General features: G+C 50.8%; 3 protein-coding genes across 3 annotated transcripts; 2 read left to right on the top strand and 1 right to left on the bottom strand.

The window, feature by feature from the left end:
- Nucleotides 1-33: 33 nt before the first annotated feature.
- On the top strand, nucleotides 34-8,268 carry RhiXN_01324 (Transposon Tf2-1 polyprotein; the record flags this gene model as incomplete). The annotated part of the gene is made up of 2 exons (XM_043321143.1): nucleotides 34-319; nucleotides 371-8,268. 2 exons carry the CDS (start codon nucleotides 34-36, stop codon nucleotides 8,266-8,268), a joined length of 8,184 nt encoding a protein of 2,727 aa, XP_043186966.1.
- A 5,303-nt stretch (nucleotides 8,269-13,571) lies between these two features.
- RhiXN_01323 (glycoside hydrolase family 16 protein) lies at nucleotides 13,572-14,732 on the top strand (the record flags this gene model as incomplete). The annotated part of the gene is made up of 5 exons (XM_043321142.1): nucleotides 13,572-13,717; nucleotides 13,770-13,982; nucleotides 14,034-14,171; nucleotides 14,230-14,603; nucleotides 14,659-14,732. 5 exons carry the CDS (start codon nucleotides 13,572-13,574, stop codon nucleotides 14,730-14,732), a joined length of 945 nt encoding a protein of 314 aa, XP_043186965.1.
- A 549-nt stretch (nucleotides 14,733-15,281) lies between these two features.
- RhiXN_01322 (uncharacterized protein) lies at nucleotides 15,282-15,740 on the bottom strand (the record flags this gene model as incomplete). Its single annotated transcript, XM_043321141.1, has 3 exons — nucleotides 15,282-15,299; nucleotides 15,359-15,490; nucleotides 15,543-15,740. The coding sequence occupies 3 exons, from the start codon at nucleotides 15,738-15,740 to the stop codon at nucleotides 15,282-15,284; spliced, it is 348 nt and encodes a 115-aa protein (XP_043186964.1).
- Nucleotides 15,741-15,946: the final 206 nt, after the last annotated feature.

Here is a 15,946-nt window from a genome sequence, read left to right as displayed (position 1 = left end):
TCTTTACCCATTGACACAGCTAGCTAAAAAACGATGTCCAAGACGCGCCGAGGTACCACATACGGCTTACACAGGCGTCTGGATAGACCGACCGAACCGGTCGCACACGAAGGGGAAGGACTGCTGGCACCAGGGATGATGGCGAAGTCGACCACACCGACGGTCTCCCCACGGCCCGCGCGGCTCCCCATGCCCCACCAAGTGCAAGAGGAAGAACTGCCGCTTCTCGCACTAACCTCGATGACGTTCCCACACCCAGCAGCGGTCGGGACAAACGATCCTAAAAGGGACGACGGCGAGGCCGGAGGGGCCGAACCAGGTGAGTCCCAAATCTCCGAGGGCCTTGAGTTGCCCGGAGTGATTCCCACAGACTCCGAGGGACTAGAGTTGCCCGGAGCCACGACACAAGTCTCCGAGGGCTACGAGAAGCCCGGAGCACCTGTTATCGAGGGCGCTCCCAAGCCCGATCAGGTGATTGATGCCCGTAAGCCGTCTACAGACGCAGGACATGCCAACGGGCCAATAGAGGCCGTTGGGAGGCCCAAAACTGGCGTAGGGAGGGACGCGCCGTCGCTGCCTGTGATGAACCACGCGGCTGAAACCGGCCATTCCGCGACGGGGAATATTACCGAAGCATCGGCCGGGATGCCGGGTGGGTACCCGAGAGCACAACACATGGTACATGAAGCGGGGACGGAACCGCGGCCCGAACCGACAGCCGAACCGGAGAAGAACTCAGGCGCGGGTCAGGAGGGCGTAATAGAAGGCCGTGAAGGCTTGCTGTCGGCAACGCCCTCGCCGTCGCGTGAGGAATATGTGACGGCGCAGGGCCACTGGTCCATGAGCAGAAACCGTACCCGCGAGTACAATACACCAGCCCCTTCCATAGAAATGAAGTCTAAATTTTTCCCCCGCAATTCGCTGCTGATCGAGTGTGAAAACGACGCAGAGGACCCGCCACTAACGAAGAGGGGGGAAACTGACGGAGACCCCGAGAGAGAAAGTGTGACAGAGGGCAGAAGAAGCCAGAAACAGTCGCGGCAACGTGAGCAAGCAGAACGTCATAAAATGGTGGTAAGGGAGCACCTGAGGCACGAGGAAGACATCAAGCGCGAGGAAGACAACTACTGGATGGAAGTAGTGTCACAGCTCGGCGATAAGCCAAGAACTGACAGACGACCCCAACTAAACCACGCATTTGAGTGGGAGGAACCCGGCCGCAGTGCCACGGCGGACTTCGAGGAGATCATTCGACGATTCAGTGACCAATCAGACGGCGAAGAAGAGACCACACCAAACGGAGGGCGCGCACCGGCACCACTGAGCTCGACGCCGCATCCCAGACCGAAACAACCAAAATCAGTACGAGTAAATGCGGTAGCTGTAGAAATTGAGAGCGACGATCAGGAGGCGGTGGGCCCATCGTTCTGGGAAAAAGGAAAATGGCCAGAAGTCGACATCAACCAGGTCAGACGTGAGCGTAAGGACAAGGGGACAGCAAAGGAACCGCTGGAGAAACAACGACCACACCAAGAGGTACTAGACCAGCAGGACGGGGCCACCGATGCCGAGGCGGACGACGAAGGCGCTGGCGAGACAGGAACAAAGTCGGAGCCAGAGCCAAAGAGTGGCGTGGATAGTCATGAAAACCCCAAGCCATCAACAAAAGCGAGACAGGGAGAGGCGAAGACGCCAAAACGCGCGGAAGGCCATAAGAGCAAGCCCAAGGACACACTCAAGTCTAAGGGCGTGGCAATAGCAGACGTGAGTGTGTCGAAACGCAAGGCGGATAAAACAGAAAGGGAGCATGAAAGACGATCTGAGACCCCGAAGTACCTCGGAGGATACCTAGCCAAGAACCACACCATGCGGGAATCGTCAGAAACCGAAGAGATCGAAGTATCTAGCGACGACGCAGCTGGGAGAACCAAGGAAACAAGGAAAGCCAGAGGAGAGGATAGAGACTCGAAGAGGAAAAGCAATAGACACAAGGGCAAGAGACACAAGGGACGCCCAGAACCTCCAAGCCAATCCTCAGGCTCATCGTCAGAAGACCATTCAGGCTCAGGCTCGTCTGATTCCGAAAGCTCGTCCAGCTCGTCTAGCTCGTCTAGCTCGTCTAGCTCGTCCAGCCCATCAGAGAACAACACCAGTGACTCCGACTCGGGCAGAGCCGCGCGACGCCGTCGCAAGCGTCAAAAGGAGTCACAGAAAAAGACCCTACGAAAATACAAAAAATTAATACGTGAGATGAAGAAGCAGAAAGAATCCCGCGACAAGGCAATCAAGCCCAGATCATACAATGGGACGGCAAACTTTGACGTATTTGAACAGTGGGTATTTGAGACAGACCTGTACTTACACGACACTGGGTACAAGGGGTCGGACGCGACCAGACGCGTGGGTAACTTTATGTCGGGTCCAGCCGCAAGCTGGTATATGCACGAGGTGGCCACAAACCTCAGAGGGTATAGGTCCATGCGAAAGTTGTATCAGGAATTATTTGAGAACTTCTTTCCGTATAACTACAAGCAAACCTTGCGAGGACGATTCCAGAAAGCGATACAGGGTAAACGCTCGGTAAAAGCGTTCATGCGCGAACTACGGCTGTACGAGAGAAGGCTAGGGGACCTCTCTGAACGCGAGGTACGACAGAGATTGTGGGAAGGAGTACACCAGTACATACGCTTGAAATGGGCAGAGGACGGACATAACCCGGAAGACAGCTCGCTCTCGAAGATGATAAAAAAAGCGCTACGCTACGAGCGGGCACACGAGATGATAACAGAGGAGTCTAAGAAATCAAAGACCGACTACACCACATCGCAACTGCCCAGACCTGACCGAGCACGCAATTCGAGAACCAGGTCCAGGCCAGCTGAACAAGCGGGCGAGGACAGGAGGGAGACAAGGACGAATAGACCAAAAGAAAGGGGCATTGAGAGCAAGAGCGAAAGATCCGAAAAGAGCGCGAGGCCAGTCCAGGGCTCAAAGTCCGAGTCAGCAACACAGGGAGCGGAGAGGAGACTATCGCCCGAAGAAAAGGAGCAACACCGGGCCGAAGGTCGCTGCTACACGTGCGGAGTAGCCGGGCACAGGAGTCGTGACTGCCCGAAGAAAAACCAGGCTAAGCGACCAAAGATCTCAAGCTCCGCGCTCAGACTAAAAGCCATGGATGACCTTGCAAGTGCGGTAGTCCGGCTGGAATGCAACGCAGCAAAGGTGAAAACTACAAAGATCGTAAAGGCTCAGACGACGAAAGCAATCGAGCGAAACGCATCAGTAGTGAGAGACGTATCACGCGTAGTGCCGAAAACGATCGTGGTTGAAGTGCTGATCAACGGCAAGACGGCTAACGCGATGCTGGACACGGGCTCACAGGCGGACTTAATGTCGAGCACGCTCGCAGAGCAGCTGAAACTTCCGAAGTCGAAACTGGGGACCCCACTGTGCTTACAGATGGCAGTAACGGGTTCCAAGAGCTCAATCAATTATTGTACAACGGTAGAGCTACAGTACCAAGGCATTAGGTCGCAGCGAACGTTCGACATCGCAAACATCGACAGCTATGACCTAGTATTAGGCATGACGTTTTTACAGGAACATCAAGTAACGATCCGGGTGAGCCCGCCGGGCATTGCAATTGGAAGCGTCACGCCCATCCCGCTTAAGCCTGGAAACAACACGGTAGTTGTAAGGTCGGCGGCCGCTGAGATACTCGAGGAGAACCTCGAAGCGTTGCGTGAGGAGATGCGCGAAAAAGCCGAGGACCTGTGCAAAACGGCCGGTGAAACAAGCCTGCCGCCCATGAGAATAATCAATCACCGAATCCCCATCATCGACGAGTCCAAACAATATAGCAGGCGGGGCTCACGAGTGGCCGAGGCATTGAGGCCGCTCTGGATTGAGAAGCACAAGAACTACACGAACACCGGGCGGTGGAGACACAGCACCGGAACGAACGCCACGCCAATGCTCTGTATTCCAAAGCGGAGCAAGGATGGGAAGACAGCCCTACGAACGGTTTTTGACCTACGCGAGCGGAACGCGAACACGCGGAAGTTATCCTCACCGCTCCCGGAGATCGACGACATACTCAATGACGTGCTAAGACATCCGTACCGGTCACTGCTAGATGGGAAAGACGCATACGAGCAAATCAGAGTCGAGCCCGACGACGTTAAGCACACAGTATTCGTGTCGCCAAGCGGCACTATGGAAAGCATGGTAATGCAACAGGGCGACTGTAACGCGGGGGCAACTTACCAAACATTGATGCAAGCAATATTCGGCAAATACGTCGGGAAATTCATGCACGTGTACTTAGACGATATAGCTATATTCTCGGACACAATACATGAACACGTGGAGCACATCGAGAAGGTGCTAGACGTTCTTCGCGAACAAAAGCTATACCTGTCGCCGGGCAAGATGCAGTTTTTCGCCGACGAGCTCCGAATACTTGGTCATGTAATTGACAGAGACGGGATACGCATGGACCCGGACAAGGTCGATAGCATTGAGAAATGGAAGACACCAACGAATAAGGACTTACTGATGAGCTTCATTGGTGCTGTTGGATACCTGGCACCAAATTGCCCGGGGATTCGGATCCCGATGGGCATGCTGAGCAAACGAACAACGCAAACTCCCTGGTATTGGGGCCCGTCAGACCAAAGGGCATTCCAGGAGGTCAAGGATATTGTGAGCAAATGGAGGGCGCATCACCGGGTGGCACTGAACTACTCACCGGACGCCGATCCAATTTACCTGGTGACCGATGCAAGCTTCACAGGCGCCAGCGGGTTTGTCTGCCAAGGGAAGACTTTGGAGTCTGCAAGAATCGCCGCGTTCTGGTCGGGAAAGCTCAAACCGGCACAGCAGAACTACCCAGTACACGAGCAGGAGCTACTAGCAATTGTGGAGTCACTGAAGCGGTTCAAGAATTTGCTTCATGGTGTCAGGTTCACCGTCAAGACCGATCATCGAGGGCTCACCTTCCTGATGTCCCAGAAAGGAACGTCCCCTAGACAGGCCAGATGGTTTGATACACTTAGTCAGTTTGACTTTGAGATTGAGTACATACCAGGCGAAACAAATACGTTTGCCGACGCCCTGTCGCGCATATACTCGAACGAACATAAAGGCGTCCAGAGGGCTGGGTCGGAATATGTCAGCGACGTCGACACCGAAGAAGAGACAGAAGCCGTAGGAGTTGCCGCCAGCGTGATCACACAACCAGTCGAAGCCGGCCCAGAAGCCGCAGTTGGGGCCGGGGAATTCGTCGACATACATGCACCAGTACTCAGGCGGTCAACAAGGGCCAGAAGGGCGCCCACAAGGCTCGACCAGTCAGGAGCTGAGAAGCGCACGAGCACAAAGAAAGCCGGAAAGACAAACAGAACGGCAGAAAACACCGAGAGCAAAAAGCAACAACAGCCTGAGGTCGCGACCGGGACACTGAACCAGCCAGAACAGGCGGGAGAACAGCCGACAGCTGAGAGGGAGGATACCAGCGGCGACGAAGGACCCTCATATGGAGCGTTTGCAAAAGCAATGATTGAGCTAGACGTCGAAGAGCTAGTACGGGGAAAATACGGGGAGGACAACTTCTTCTCGCTGATCCTGAGGGACCCGTCCAGCTTCCCAAAGTTTGAAAATACGCACGACTTGATATTGCTGAATGACCGGGAACGGAAACTGCTGTGCATACCTGACGTGAGAACGGGAGAAAGAAAACTACGGGAGCGCATAATTGACCACGCACATTTGTCTCTCGCACACTTAGGGCACAAGAAAACGTACGCATACATGCGCGAATCAGTATGGTGGAAAGGAATGCACAAGGATGTTCAAGACTTCTGCACGTCATGCGTTGAGTGCGCGGCCGCAAAGACCAAGACGACGGCACCGTACGGCAAGTTGATGCCGCTGACAGTTCCTACACGACCCTGGCAGGTGATTGGTTTCGATATGGTGGGACCATTACCCCTGTCAAAGAACCGCGACGCCGAGTTTGACATGGTCGGCGTGGTGGTCGACCTACTAACGATGATGACACATCTGATGCCTATGCGACAGACCTACAAGGCCAGAGACCTGGCCGAACTACTGTTCGACTACGTATACAAATTGCACGGTATGCCCGAGGCCATAGTGAGTGACCGGGACTCCCTATTTACATCACAGCTATGGACGGGACTACATGAAATGACCGGTACATCGCTGAGAATGTCGTCTGCCTACCACCCACAAAGCGACGGAACCGTCGAACGGGCAAACAGAACTTGGGTCAGTCTGCTACGCGTTTGCATTGACGGCGCACAAAAGAACTGGGCCAAGAAATTACCCGGAATTGAATTCGCGATCAACCAAGCAAGAGCCGAGGCAACCGGACTATCCCCGTTCTACCTGAACTACGGTTTGACCCCGCGTCCAATGATCTGGAGGGGCGAGTCGCCATACCCAGGAGTGAGAGTCACCCTACAGCGCATCAAGGACGGCCTGCTTGCGGCACACGACGCCATACTTGAGGCTCGCGTAGCGAGCACTCACCAGGCAAACAAGCACCGTCTGCCGGCCCCGTTCAAAGTGGGGCAACTTGCATACATTAGCACGAAGAACATATCGATCCCTAAGGGACGGTCACGGAAACTGACCCCAAGGTACATAGGCCCGTACACAATATCAAAGGTAGTCGTGGAAGGAACAACATACGAAATTGAACTACCGGCTGACCTGAAAGCCCGGGGGATCCACCCGGTGTTCCACGCGTCATTATTGAGGAAGCACGTACCACTCGACGACCGGCGATTCCCGGGACGAACCTTCGCACAAGTGTCGCTCCTGGGCGAGGACACGGAGGAATGGCAGGTCGAAAGGATATTGGGACACCAAGGCAAGGGACCGGAGACCGAGTTCGAAATCCGTTGGAAAACGGGGGACAGGACATGGGAGCCGTACAGCAACGTCAAACACCTGAGCGCATTAGAGGACTATTTCGAGGCCCTCGGAATAGAGAAGATAAGTGAGCTACCATATGGGGAGATCGATAGAAGCACACCGATTGCCAATGAACCTGAAACGGTACGCGCTGACTCAATTATGGCGTACGGCCTGAGGATATATGCGCAACAAGACACGCAGGCAACAAAAAATTTGGGCCAAAATTTCGGACGAGCGGCGCATAAAACACACGGAGAGAAAACGAGAACGGGAGGAGCTCCCACTGACCAACCATCACGCCCACTGTCGACCATGAACCACTCTAGCGCTAGCATAGCTATAGACGGCGTTTTCTCCCCCGCACAACTCGCAACGTTTGCCGAGTTCGATCGAGTCATCAAGGCCGGCGAGCGATTCGAACCGGGCGAACACGCTGTCGTCTACGGCATGTTTTGTAGGATCAGGGAAAATTCTAGGGAAGCGGCGCTGACTCACCACAGCACAAACCCGTACTTCGCCGTCCACAACAACCCGAACTTCCTATTCGGTGCCTACCCCACTGCTTACCCGATGAACCCATACGGACCGCCGATGGCAACGCCCACACCACAACCGATCTACCGTCACAGCGGCGCCCATATGCCCAATCCGGGCCCATACCCGTACGGCAAACCGAAGTCGAAGTACTGGAAACGAAGCTGGGGAGACCGAGGACCGAAGTCTGGAAGCAAGCCGTACGCAGGTCCAAGACAAGGGATGAAAACACGCGCCGAGGAACACGCGACACCCGCCATGAGCCAGTACATGGATCAACTACAAGCACAGGCCGTGGCGAACGCATTTAGCCACCCGGACGCACTCGACATGACCGTGGTCGGCTCGGCGCTACCCAACACAAGCGGCTACCCGTTCGCTCCCCAGGCTACGACATGGGGTGACGCCATGTCCATGACCGGCACACCCCGCGCGCACTCCCCGGCTCTCACGGCGACAACTAGCGACACAGCGAGACAGGACATACGAATGAGCACGACAAGGGACCCCAAGATCGCAGCACAAGTAGCCATGCTCAACTCGATCGATGCCCCGGGAGGAGTAACGAATGGCGCGAACGTACTTCACACACTGCCGGCTGTTACCGTTACTAACGCAAAGGTCGGAAGCCAAGGAGCAGTAGGAGGAGCAGGGACAGGGGGCGGAGCGGGAAAAGAAGATCAGGACATCGAGATGACGGCCAATCACACCGGAGACACGAACACTACCGAGGAGGCAGGCGGAGGCGAGGAGGCGAGCCCCGTTGTAGCTCGGGAGGGCGAGTGTTAGGTAACGGCTGCCCGGCGCCTAGCGCCGGCACCGCCACCGAACGAACGAACGAACGGACATTGGGAGGGGACTGGATGGATTCTCTGTATATACATGTTTGTACCCCGCGCCTTATAAGGCCGGGCCGATTGTATCCAGGCTCCCCCCAATTCGAGTGACTTTTGGACTGCCAGCGTCTTAAGCTTAAGGTCCGACAACCTAGTCGCTCATCTGACTTACACCTACCTACCGGTAATCCAATGCCTAAGCTGTCCGACTTTCATGGCCAAAGAGTCGGATGATATGATCTGCGCTGTAAGTCTGTGCTCTGGAGCAGGGCTATGGGTGCAAAGTGGTCGTCGGCAAAAGAAATGTGGCGTGGCTGTACTACTGTTCTTCACATGTACATCTCCCAAAGTGGCAAGTGAAATTGAGGTCTTAGCTAGCCAAGCTCGTGGAGTGATAGGCGTAATAAATGAATTCAATATAACAGAAGATGCATTCGAAATTATGGACACCGATTAAGATGAGAATACATAGTGGGAAAGCCCAGCAGCCACGAAGCGGCAAAGGTGGAGACGGATGGCCCAAGCTATGCTCAGCGAGTGGTGTGATAGGCGAGAAAAACGAGTACATATACCTGGAATAATAATACGGGCCTATAACTGAGACTGCGAAGCGGGCAAGGTGAGAATGGAGAAAGAAGGAAGAAGGAAGAAGGAAGACAAAAACGACGTACAGACTTGCAGCAGACCGAAAGGGTACACGTGACTCGCCCCGATGCATCTGCCAAGTCCCCGGTCGTGCGTCTACGTAGGCTACGATGTACAACACACAATCTTCAGACACGAGCCCGGCGATATCGAATCACCTTATATCAGCAAGATGCGTAAAGAAAACATATCCTTCAACTGTAGATACGAATGACAACGTTGGATATGTTCTTTTCCTATGTTACATGGCAGAAGGGGGTAAAGACGACGAAGAGGAAATTATTGGCTCATGTGCATATGGGCAAATTCACCATAAGGAGTATTACCAACCTGGGGCCAGCAGTAGGGTGAATAACTACGCTGCGAATAATTTTACATAAACTCATGTGCGAAAATACGACAACAGCCGACTTTTTTGGATCATTCCTGGCTACAGTTCTGTATCATCTGATTATTTTTGTTGTGGAATCGCATTTACTGAATTCCTCTGTACTATTAGCTACATAAAACCATGCATATACCGTCCAGTTGCTTATTCAAAAGCTACTGCAAACAAATAATGTATGAACATCAATCTACTTCGTAACGTGAAAATCTGAAAGTGCTAGTTACTTTCTTGCACTTCTTAAACTTGTTGAACAGGATTCTGTGGTATCACGCGAGTGGTGATCACTCCGGGCACTCATCTCCGCCACGGTCAATGGAGACCCATTAGACAATTCAGCTACTTTGCGACCAAGAGTCGTTTACTCGTGCCTTCCTGGTTCTTAATCTGCATACTGCATATTGAAACATTCCCAACACATTCTCGTTGACTGAGCCGCTCGCATTCGGTCATGGTCTTTTATGCCTCATTTATCACTCCAGATTCATCCAAGTCCGCAACATCCCAATAGTTAGAACTCTGGCTATATAGCTGATATCAATGGGAATACACCAAATTAGCGAAATCTATTGCTGCTGTAAATCAAATTCTTTGTATGTTTCCTAGCGCTACACCATAGGACGACCGCTATGTTCATTTCCAAAAGTAGACATATCCATAACAATTACAACAACACGTCTACGCCGATCTCAACACCTATGATGCAACTATTCAATTCGACGGCTTCCCATGACTTCATCACTATTGCGTAGCCAGTGATATTTATATTTTCAATCGGTCGGATAAGCGCATACACCCACTTTCATAGTGGCCGTGGCTTACTGCCAGGTGCCACCTTTTCAAGGATCTGACCCCGGTCTGAGCGGTTTTGTGTATTGACCTCCAGACTCCCTGTACCAAGTGCAGTGCTTCCTGGGCCTTTAAATGGCACACAACCAACATACGCCGCTTGCCATGAAAAGCGAGGCATGGCAAATTTGAGCGATTTCTATGAAAACTATTGATTCATTTATCCAATTAATCACAAGCCGCCGAACGTTTGGAGCCAGGATACCAATCACATAACAAAAATGGTGACTATGTATTGGCCAATGTCAGACATAAACGGAGCCTCAGCAATACATTCACACACACGTTGAAGAGGCCTGGGCCAGACACATACCGATTTAGAAGCAGCTTCCAAGGATGCCCTCCAGACTACCACAACATTGCTTGTACGCCTCTTGGTCTAGGTAATCGGGGCCAACATCGCAAGTCTGACCGTTCCATAGACCACACTTCGGAGAGTAGAAGGTTTCGCCCTTTCCTAGCCGATGACAGCAGTCTTGACTCGATTCATCTACTTGGCTACAGCAGCACCAAAGCGCATGAGATGGGATGGCGCAGAAGGTAAGAGCAAGAGCGACAAATTTCAACCTCATTTTCGTCAAACCTGTAAAAGAAATGGTGATGGTTATTGAAAATATAGTTGAAATTGATTGTGACTTTAATCCTACCGGAATAACACTTGATACAGTGCGTAGGGTAGCCGAGCCATAGGGCAACGCCCTTGGCCCTTTTATACGCTTAGATGTTGATAATTTATATAGCTGACATAAAGGCGGAATGAATCCATTTCAACGAGTGTACCTTGCGGCGAACCCCAGAACGTTCATTCTACTCCAGTTGGGAGAATGAATTGAGGGCTACTATCGTAACCCCGCTTTTTAGTAATTATAGGGATATAAGCCGAACAATCGCAATATTCAAGTCAAACGCAAACCACTCAACATGACGGTTCTTGGCCCTATGTTACCATAGTATAGGTTTAAAACATCTCAAGGTTCAAACCCTCCCGAACTAACAGTCACATTCGCAAGAGTAGCTAGCTACTTCAGCTCATCAAGGAGTGACGTAAATCTACGTAAAGGATACCCAATAGAGCAACTGAGTGTGCGTCTAAATATTTCTAGTTCACCAAGTTACAGACAGGAGAGCCTAGGATCCAAACAGAATCTAGGTTTTCGATGTCCATATACCTTACCAGACCGCCAGAATAGCGAGGCTCGAGTACAGAATAAACAAGTTGGCCCCTTGCGTAAGAAAAGTTCTCAAACTCGATGTCGACATTATCAAAATTAGGGCAGCGCTAGTGGTTTTCAACAAATTATATTTTCAAATTCTTCCTATCTTTTTAGGCCGCCGTTTTGCGGTCTAGCGGATCCTCCTAATCATCGGTGGTTTCCTGAGTGAAGGATTGATGATTCTTTCAAAAGAAGTACATGCAAGTGCTAGCAAAGTCGCCCAATTTTAATAATTAGTCCATGATGAGCTTGAAGTCTAAAGCCATAAATACATAACAGTTCCAACACTTGAGGTAATGTAACTGAGAGCGTGCTGAACATATATAAATAAAGCCACCCGAAATTTCAATTGAATGCATTTATGCGAAGGATTGATATGTACTCTGGACTGTTGACGGAACGCTGATGTGGTCCACTGCTATTATAAGAAGTTCAATCGCACTATTGTGCCAACCTTGGATATGATGGCCATTGTCCCCCCCTCCCTGAATTCTGATTGGAACGAACTAAACGAACCGACGTAGATGAATATTCAGGAGTGGTAGTTAATAACGTTTTATGCACTTTAGTCATCCTGTGGTTATTGAAGGGACAGCTGATGAAAATAATTTGGGATGTCAAAGTAAATGAGTGAATAAGGAGTCAGAATCAACTATAAATGGACGTTTTGCGACAAGGCCTGCGGAGTCGCAAAACAGGACTTAGCCAGAGCATGTAGCGAGTCACGTGAGGACCGCTCCACGCCGTGTCGACTTGCGTCCGACCTCCTCCACCGTCTGGCCTCGCACTCACTGAGTGCCGCGGCACGCCTTTGCGTGTCACTTTTATCCCACCCACCATCCCATAGGTCACGGGAGCTGGTTTTGGTCGCCCACCCACGAGCAAGACTCGCGGTCGGGCGCCCGGTCCACCCTCGCTGCTTCGCAGCCGCGGGGGTTCCCCAACCTCACTGATCTGGGTCTCATGGCCGACGCGGGCGAGCGGGTAGAGGATAAGTTCTATTTTGTTAAATTCAAAGGTACTGCTTGGCATACCGTAGCTCATAATCAGTATAACAGGTACGCATTTAGCTACGAACCGCCTTCCTTTATTTTCTGTATACGGTTGCAGCGCAAATCAATATTCATTCAGACCTAGATATCAATATATATAGTGCCCTTGCTCGCGAACTTTGGAAATATGAGCCGCAGGGTTCAGCCGGTTTACTTGGCCAAAATGTGAGCAGCCCTAGACGATCCGAAAGTGACGTTGTGTTGTCCCACTCTGCCTTACGAACCCACGATTCCTCGTTGAGCGTGCTGAAGCATTTCTAAGCTCAATTGCAATACTGCGACTGTTGGTTGTTGCGTACATGGGTGCTCTGATGTAAAAATATGCACGAATAAGCGTGCTTCAGATTCGTTCATCGACTCTTGGTAGTTAAGCCAAGAGAAGTTCCTCGTCTGCCCTCAATTGGATTTACAGTCGATCACCTTCGCTGCAAAAACACAGCCACCGTGTGATCTACTCCCCATCCCCAACGACGTGGCATTATTCCCTTCTCTGCCAGTACCCGACCGAGCAGCCATGGCCGATCAGAATAGAAGCATGAATAGCGACCTCGATACCTTATATCCGTGACCAATACGGCAAACTAGTATCATGTGCTTTCTCTTGGCGATCACGGGGTGCGTCCAGTCGCGAGTTCGCCTATTCGAGCGCTCACTGTTGCATGCGATTATCCCCACCTTCTGAACGCAATTGTATTATTGCGACTTCATGCGTATCCGGAACTGTCCCCATTCAGTAACACTCATATATGTGAATTGTACCTTCCAACAACGCATATGGTTCCCTCAAGCCGGCGCTCGAGGTTGCCTAGCTTCGTCTCGACGTGCATACACATCGCGTGATCAAAAAAAGTATTTCCCAAGTCGTTGTTCTTGCTTCTCACCCCCTTTGCCTCTCTTCGATACCTCAACTATCTATTGAAGGCGATAATCGGTCTACCAGAACAACCCCCGACCTGAGTCTTCTGTTCTAAACGACCGCTTCTTCATGAATCGCTTATTGACAAAATGTCCGACATACGCTTCCTTAGCGCTCTGCCCTTGGTATAATCTCTATATCACTCGAATGAAGTCCTGCACTAAGTAGTAACCCTCTCGTCCTCTCAAATCCACCATGCTCGCCCTGTCATTTATAACTCTAGCCATCTCCTCTGTCGCTCGTGCCGCGACGTATGGCGTTACCGACACATTTATTGGATCTTCTTTCTTATCCGGATTCAATCATGAAGCCATCGCTGACCCTACTCATGGGCGCGTCAAGTAGGTTCCCTCGTCCTTGTATTGATGTGCGCCGACTCACAACCCGACAAAGTTATGTTGATCAATCAACCGCCCAGCGCCTCAATCTTACATATGCGAATGGGAATACTTTCATACTGCGCGCTGACTATACCACGACGCTCAGTGCTTCTGGAGCAGGGCGAAATTCCGTTCGTATCATTAGCAAGAAGCAATGGGATAATCATGTCCAGATTATGGACGTGAGGCATATGCCTCAAGGATGTGGCACCTGGCCGGCATACTGGTAGGTGGATGTAAAACCAATGATATATGCGCATCTAATAATTCTCCACAGGACCACGAGTTCGACTGTCAGCTGGCCATCGGACGGCGAGATCGACATTATCGAGGGTGTTAATGACCAAGCACCCAATGCTGCAACCCTACATACAACCCCTGGTTGCACTCAACCTGTCATCCGTGACCAGACCGGGTAAGATTTTTGTCTCAACATTATCTCTCATTTAAACTTATCCGTTCCAAAATGTTAGGACTACGACTAGTACCGACTGCAATTGGCAAGTCAACAGCAACACAGGTTGTGGTGTCAGGAATCCTCTCGCCAACTCGTACGGCCCGCAATTCAATGCTAACGGCGGCGGGTGGTACGCGATGGAACGGACCAAGACGTACATCAAAGTCTGGTTCTGGCCTCGTAACTCGGCTACCGTTCCTGCTCAAGTCAAGAACGGCTCGGGCTCCATCAACACATCCTCATGGGGGACCCCATTCGCTGCATTTGTCAATTCCAGTTGTGACCTCGATAGCAAGTTCGGTCCCAATAATATCATCATCAACTTGACTTTCTGTGGGGACTGGGCCGGTAGTGTCTATGGGTCTTCTGGGTGCCCAGGGACCTGTGTTGGTAAGTTTGACCTCGCCCTCGTTGATCCGAATTGAAAACTCATCATGCTCTTTAGACTATGTCAATAACAACCCGTCTGCGTTCAAGAACGCATACTGGGACATTGCCGCTCTTCGTGTATACCAGTAAAAATTAAGGGCATATTTGAATTTGCATGTACGGTCGGATGAATAAATAAATCCTTCGTTTACCTTTTGCAGCCTTGTTGGGTCCTTGGCATGAGTCTAGCTCGAAGTCGACATTAAACTTGGCGTCTTCTCATAGCCCAGGCCTGGTATAACTATCGGCTGCTACACATCTATATTTTATCCATATTTCGTAGACAAGCGACCATCATGCTGTAGGCTAGAAAATTTCAGGCTATACCAAGAGTGGAATGCATATATGGCGAAAAGACGCCAACATACAAGATAGCTGTGATAATGTTATCAATAAATAGAATAAATACATGAATAGAACTCTAAGAATTTAGTAAAAAAAATCTATGTAAACATATAGAGCTCAATATGGCAGGAGGAGGGCGTCCTTTACTCCCGCCATGTAGTAACATACAACATGTATGCTGACATGATCCCGGTGAATCAGCAAGAACCTCGTGCCATTTGAGCACCAAATTTGATGATGGGCAAATTATGATCTCTACGTTCGATCAATCCAAGGCAATAATAAATCGTCTCTTTACTGATCTTTCTTCATCTGCCGATCGCAAATAATGATTTAACAAAAATTCCAGATCGTCAAAAAAGCAGACTTACCGGCCTTGGAGGTAGTGGTGGTGGACACCCTGGCTTATACCCATGCTGTACAAGTGCATTGGTCAAAGGTGTAGCAGCCTCGGCCAGGATAAACGATTCATAAGTGTTTCCAACTTTATCTAATCCCCCGCTCTTCAGGACATTGTCAGTACTTGCATTAAGTACCCGAATGTTAAACGCTTACCCCATCTGCGACCCCGAAAAGTCCTTCTATCTTGTCGTGCAAAGCTTCTTGGAAACCCTCTGGAACAATATCGATTGCATCCGCAATACCGAAGGTGATGGCATATATCGTAAATGCTGCAGCAACTGGGACAAGAACGTCTCGTTTTCGTTTTTCCATAGGCGAAAGACATCTTCTTTGAAGTTCTATCCGAACCATCTTGAGCTGCTTTCGATGTACTCTTATTTTATTCGCTTTGAACGCGCAGATTGGAATGGTGAGGGGCAACAATGTTCCGGCAGAGGCGGCGGCGCTAGAACATGTGAGAGTTAAAGATGTGATATATGATGCTATAAATCGGCGATGGGAGATTTCTTCGGTAATAAGAAGGCTATTGGGAAAGCTTTGGAGCTCGTATTCGTATT

This window comes from Rhizoctonia solani, chromosome 16 (genome assembly GCF_016906535.1).
Source record: "Rhizoctonia solani chromosome 16, complete sequence".
Classification (NCBI taxonomy): Eukaryota; Fungi; Basidiomycota; class Agaricomycetes; order Cantharellales; family Ceratobasidiaceae; genus Rhizoctonia; species Rhizoctonia solani.
The sequence above is the reverse complement of the archived record's forward strand: the minus strand, read 5'-3'. Positions and strand labels throughout refer to the sequence as shown.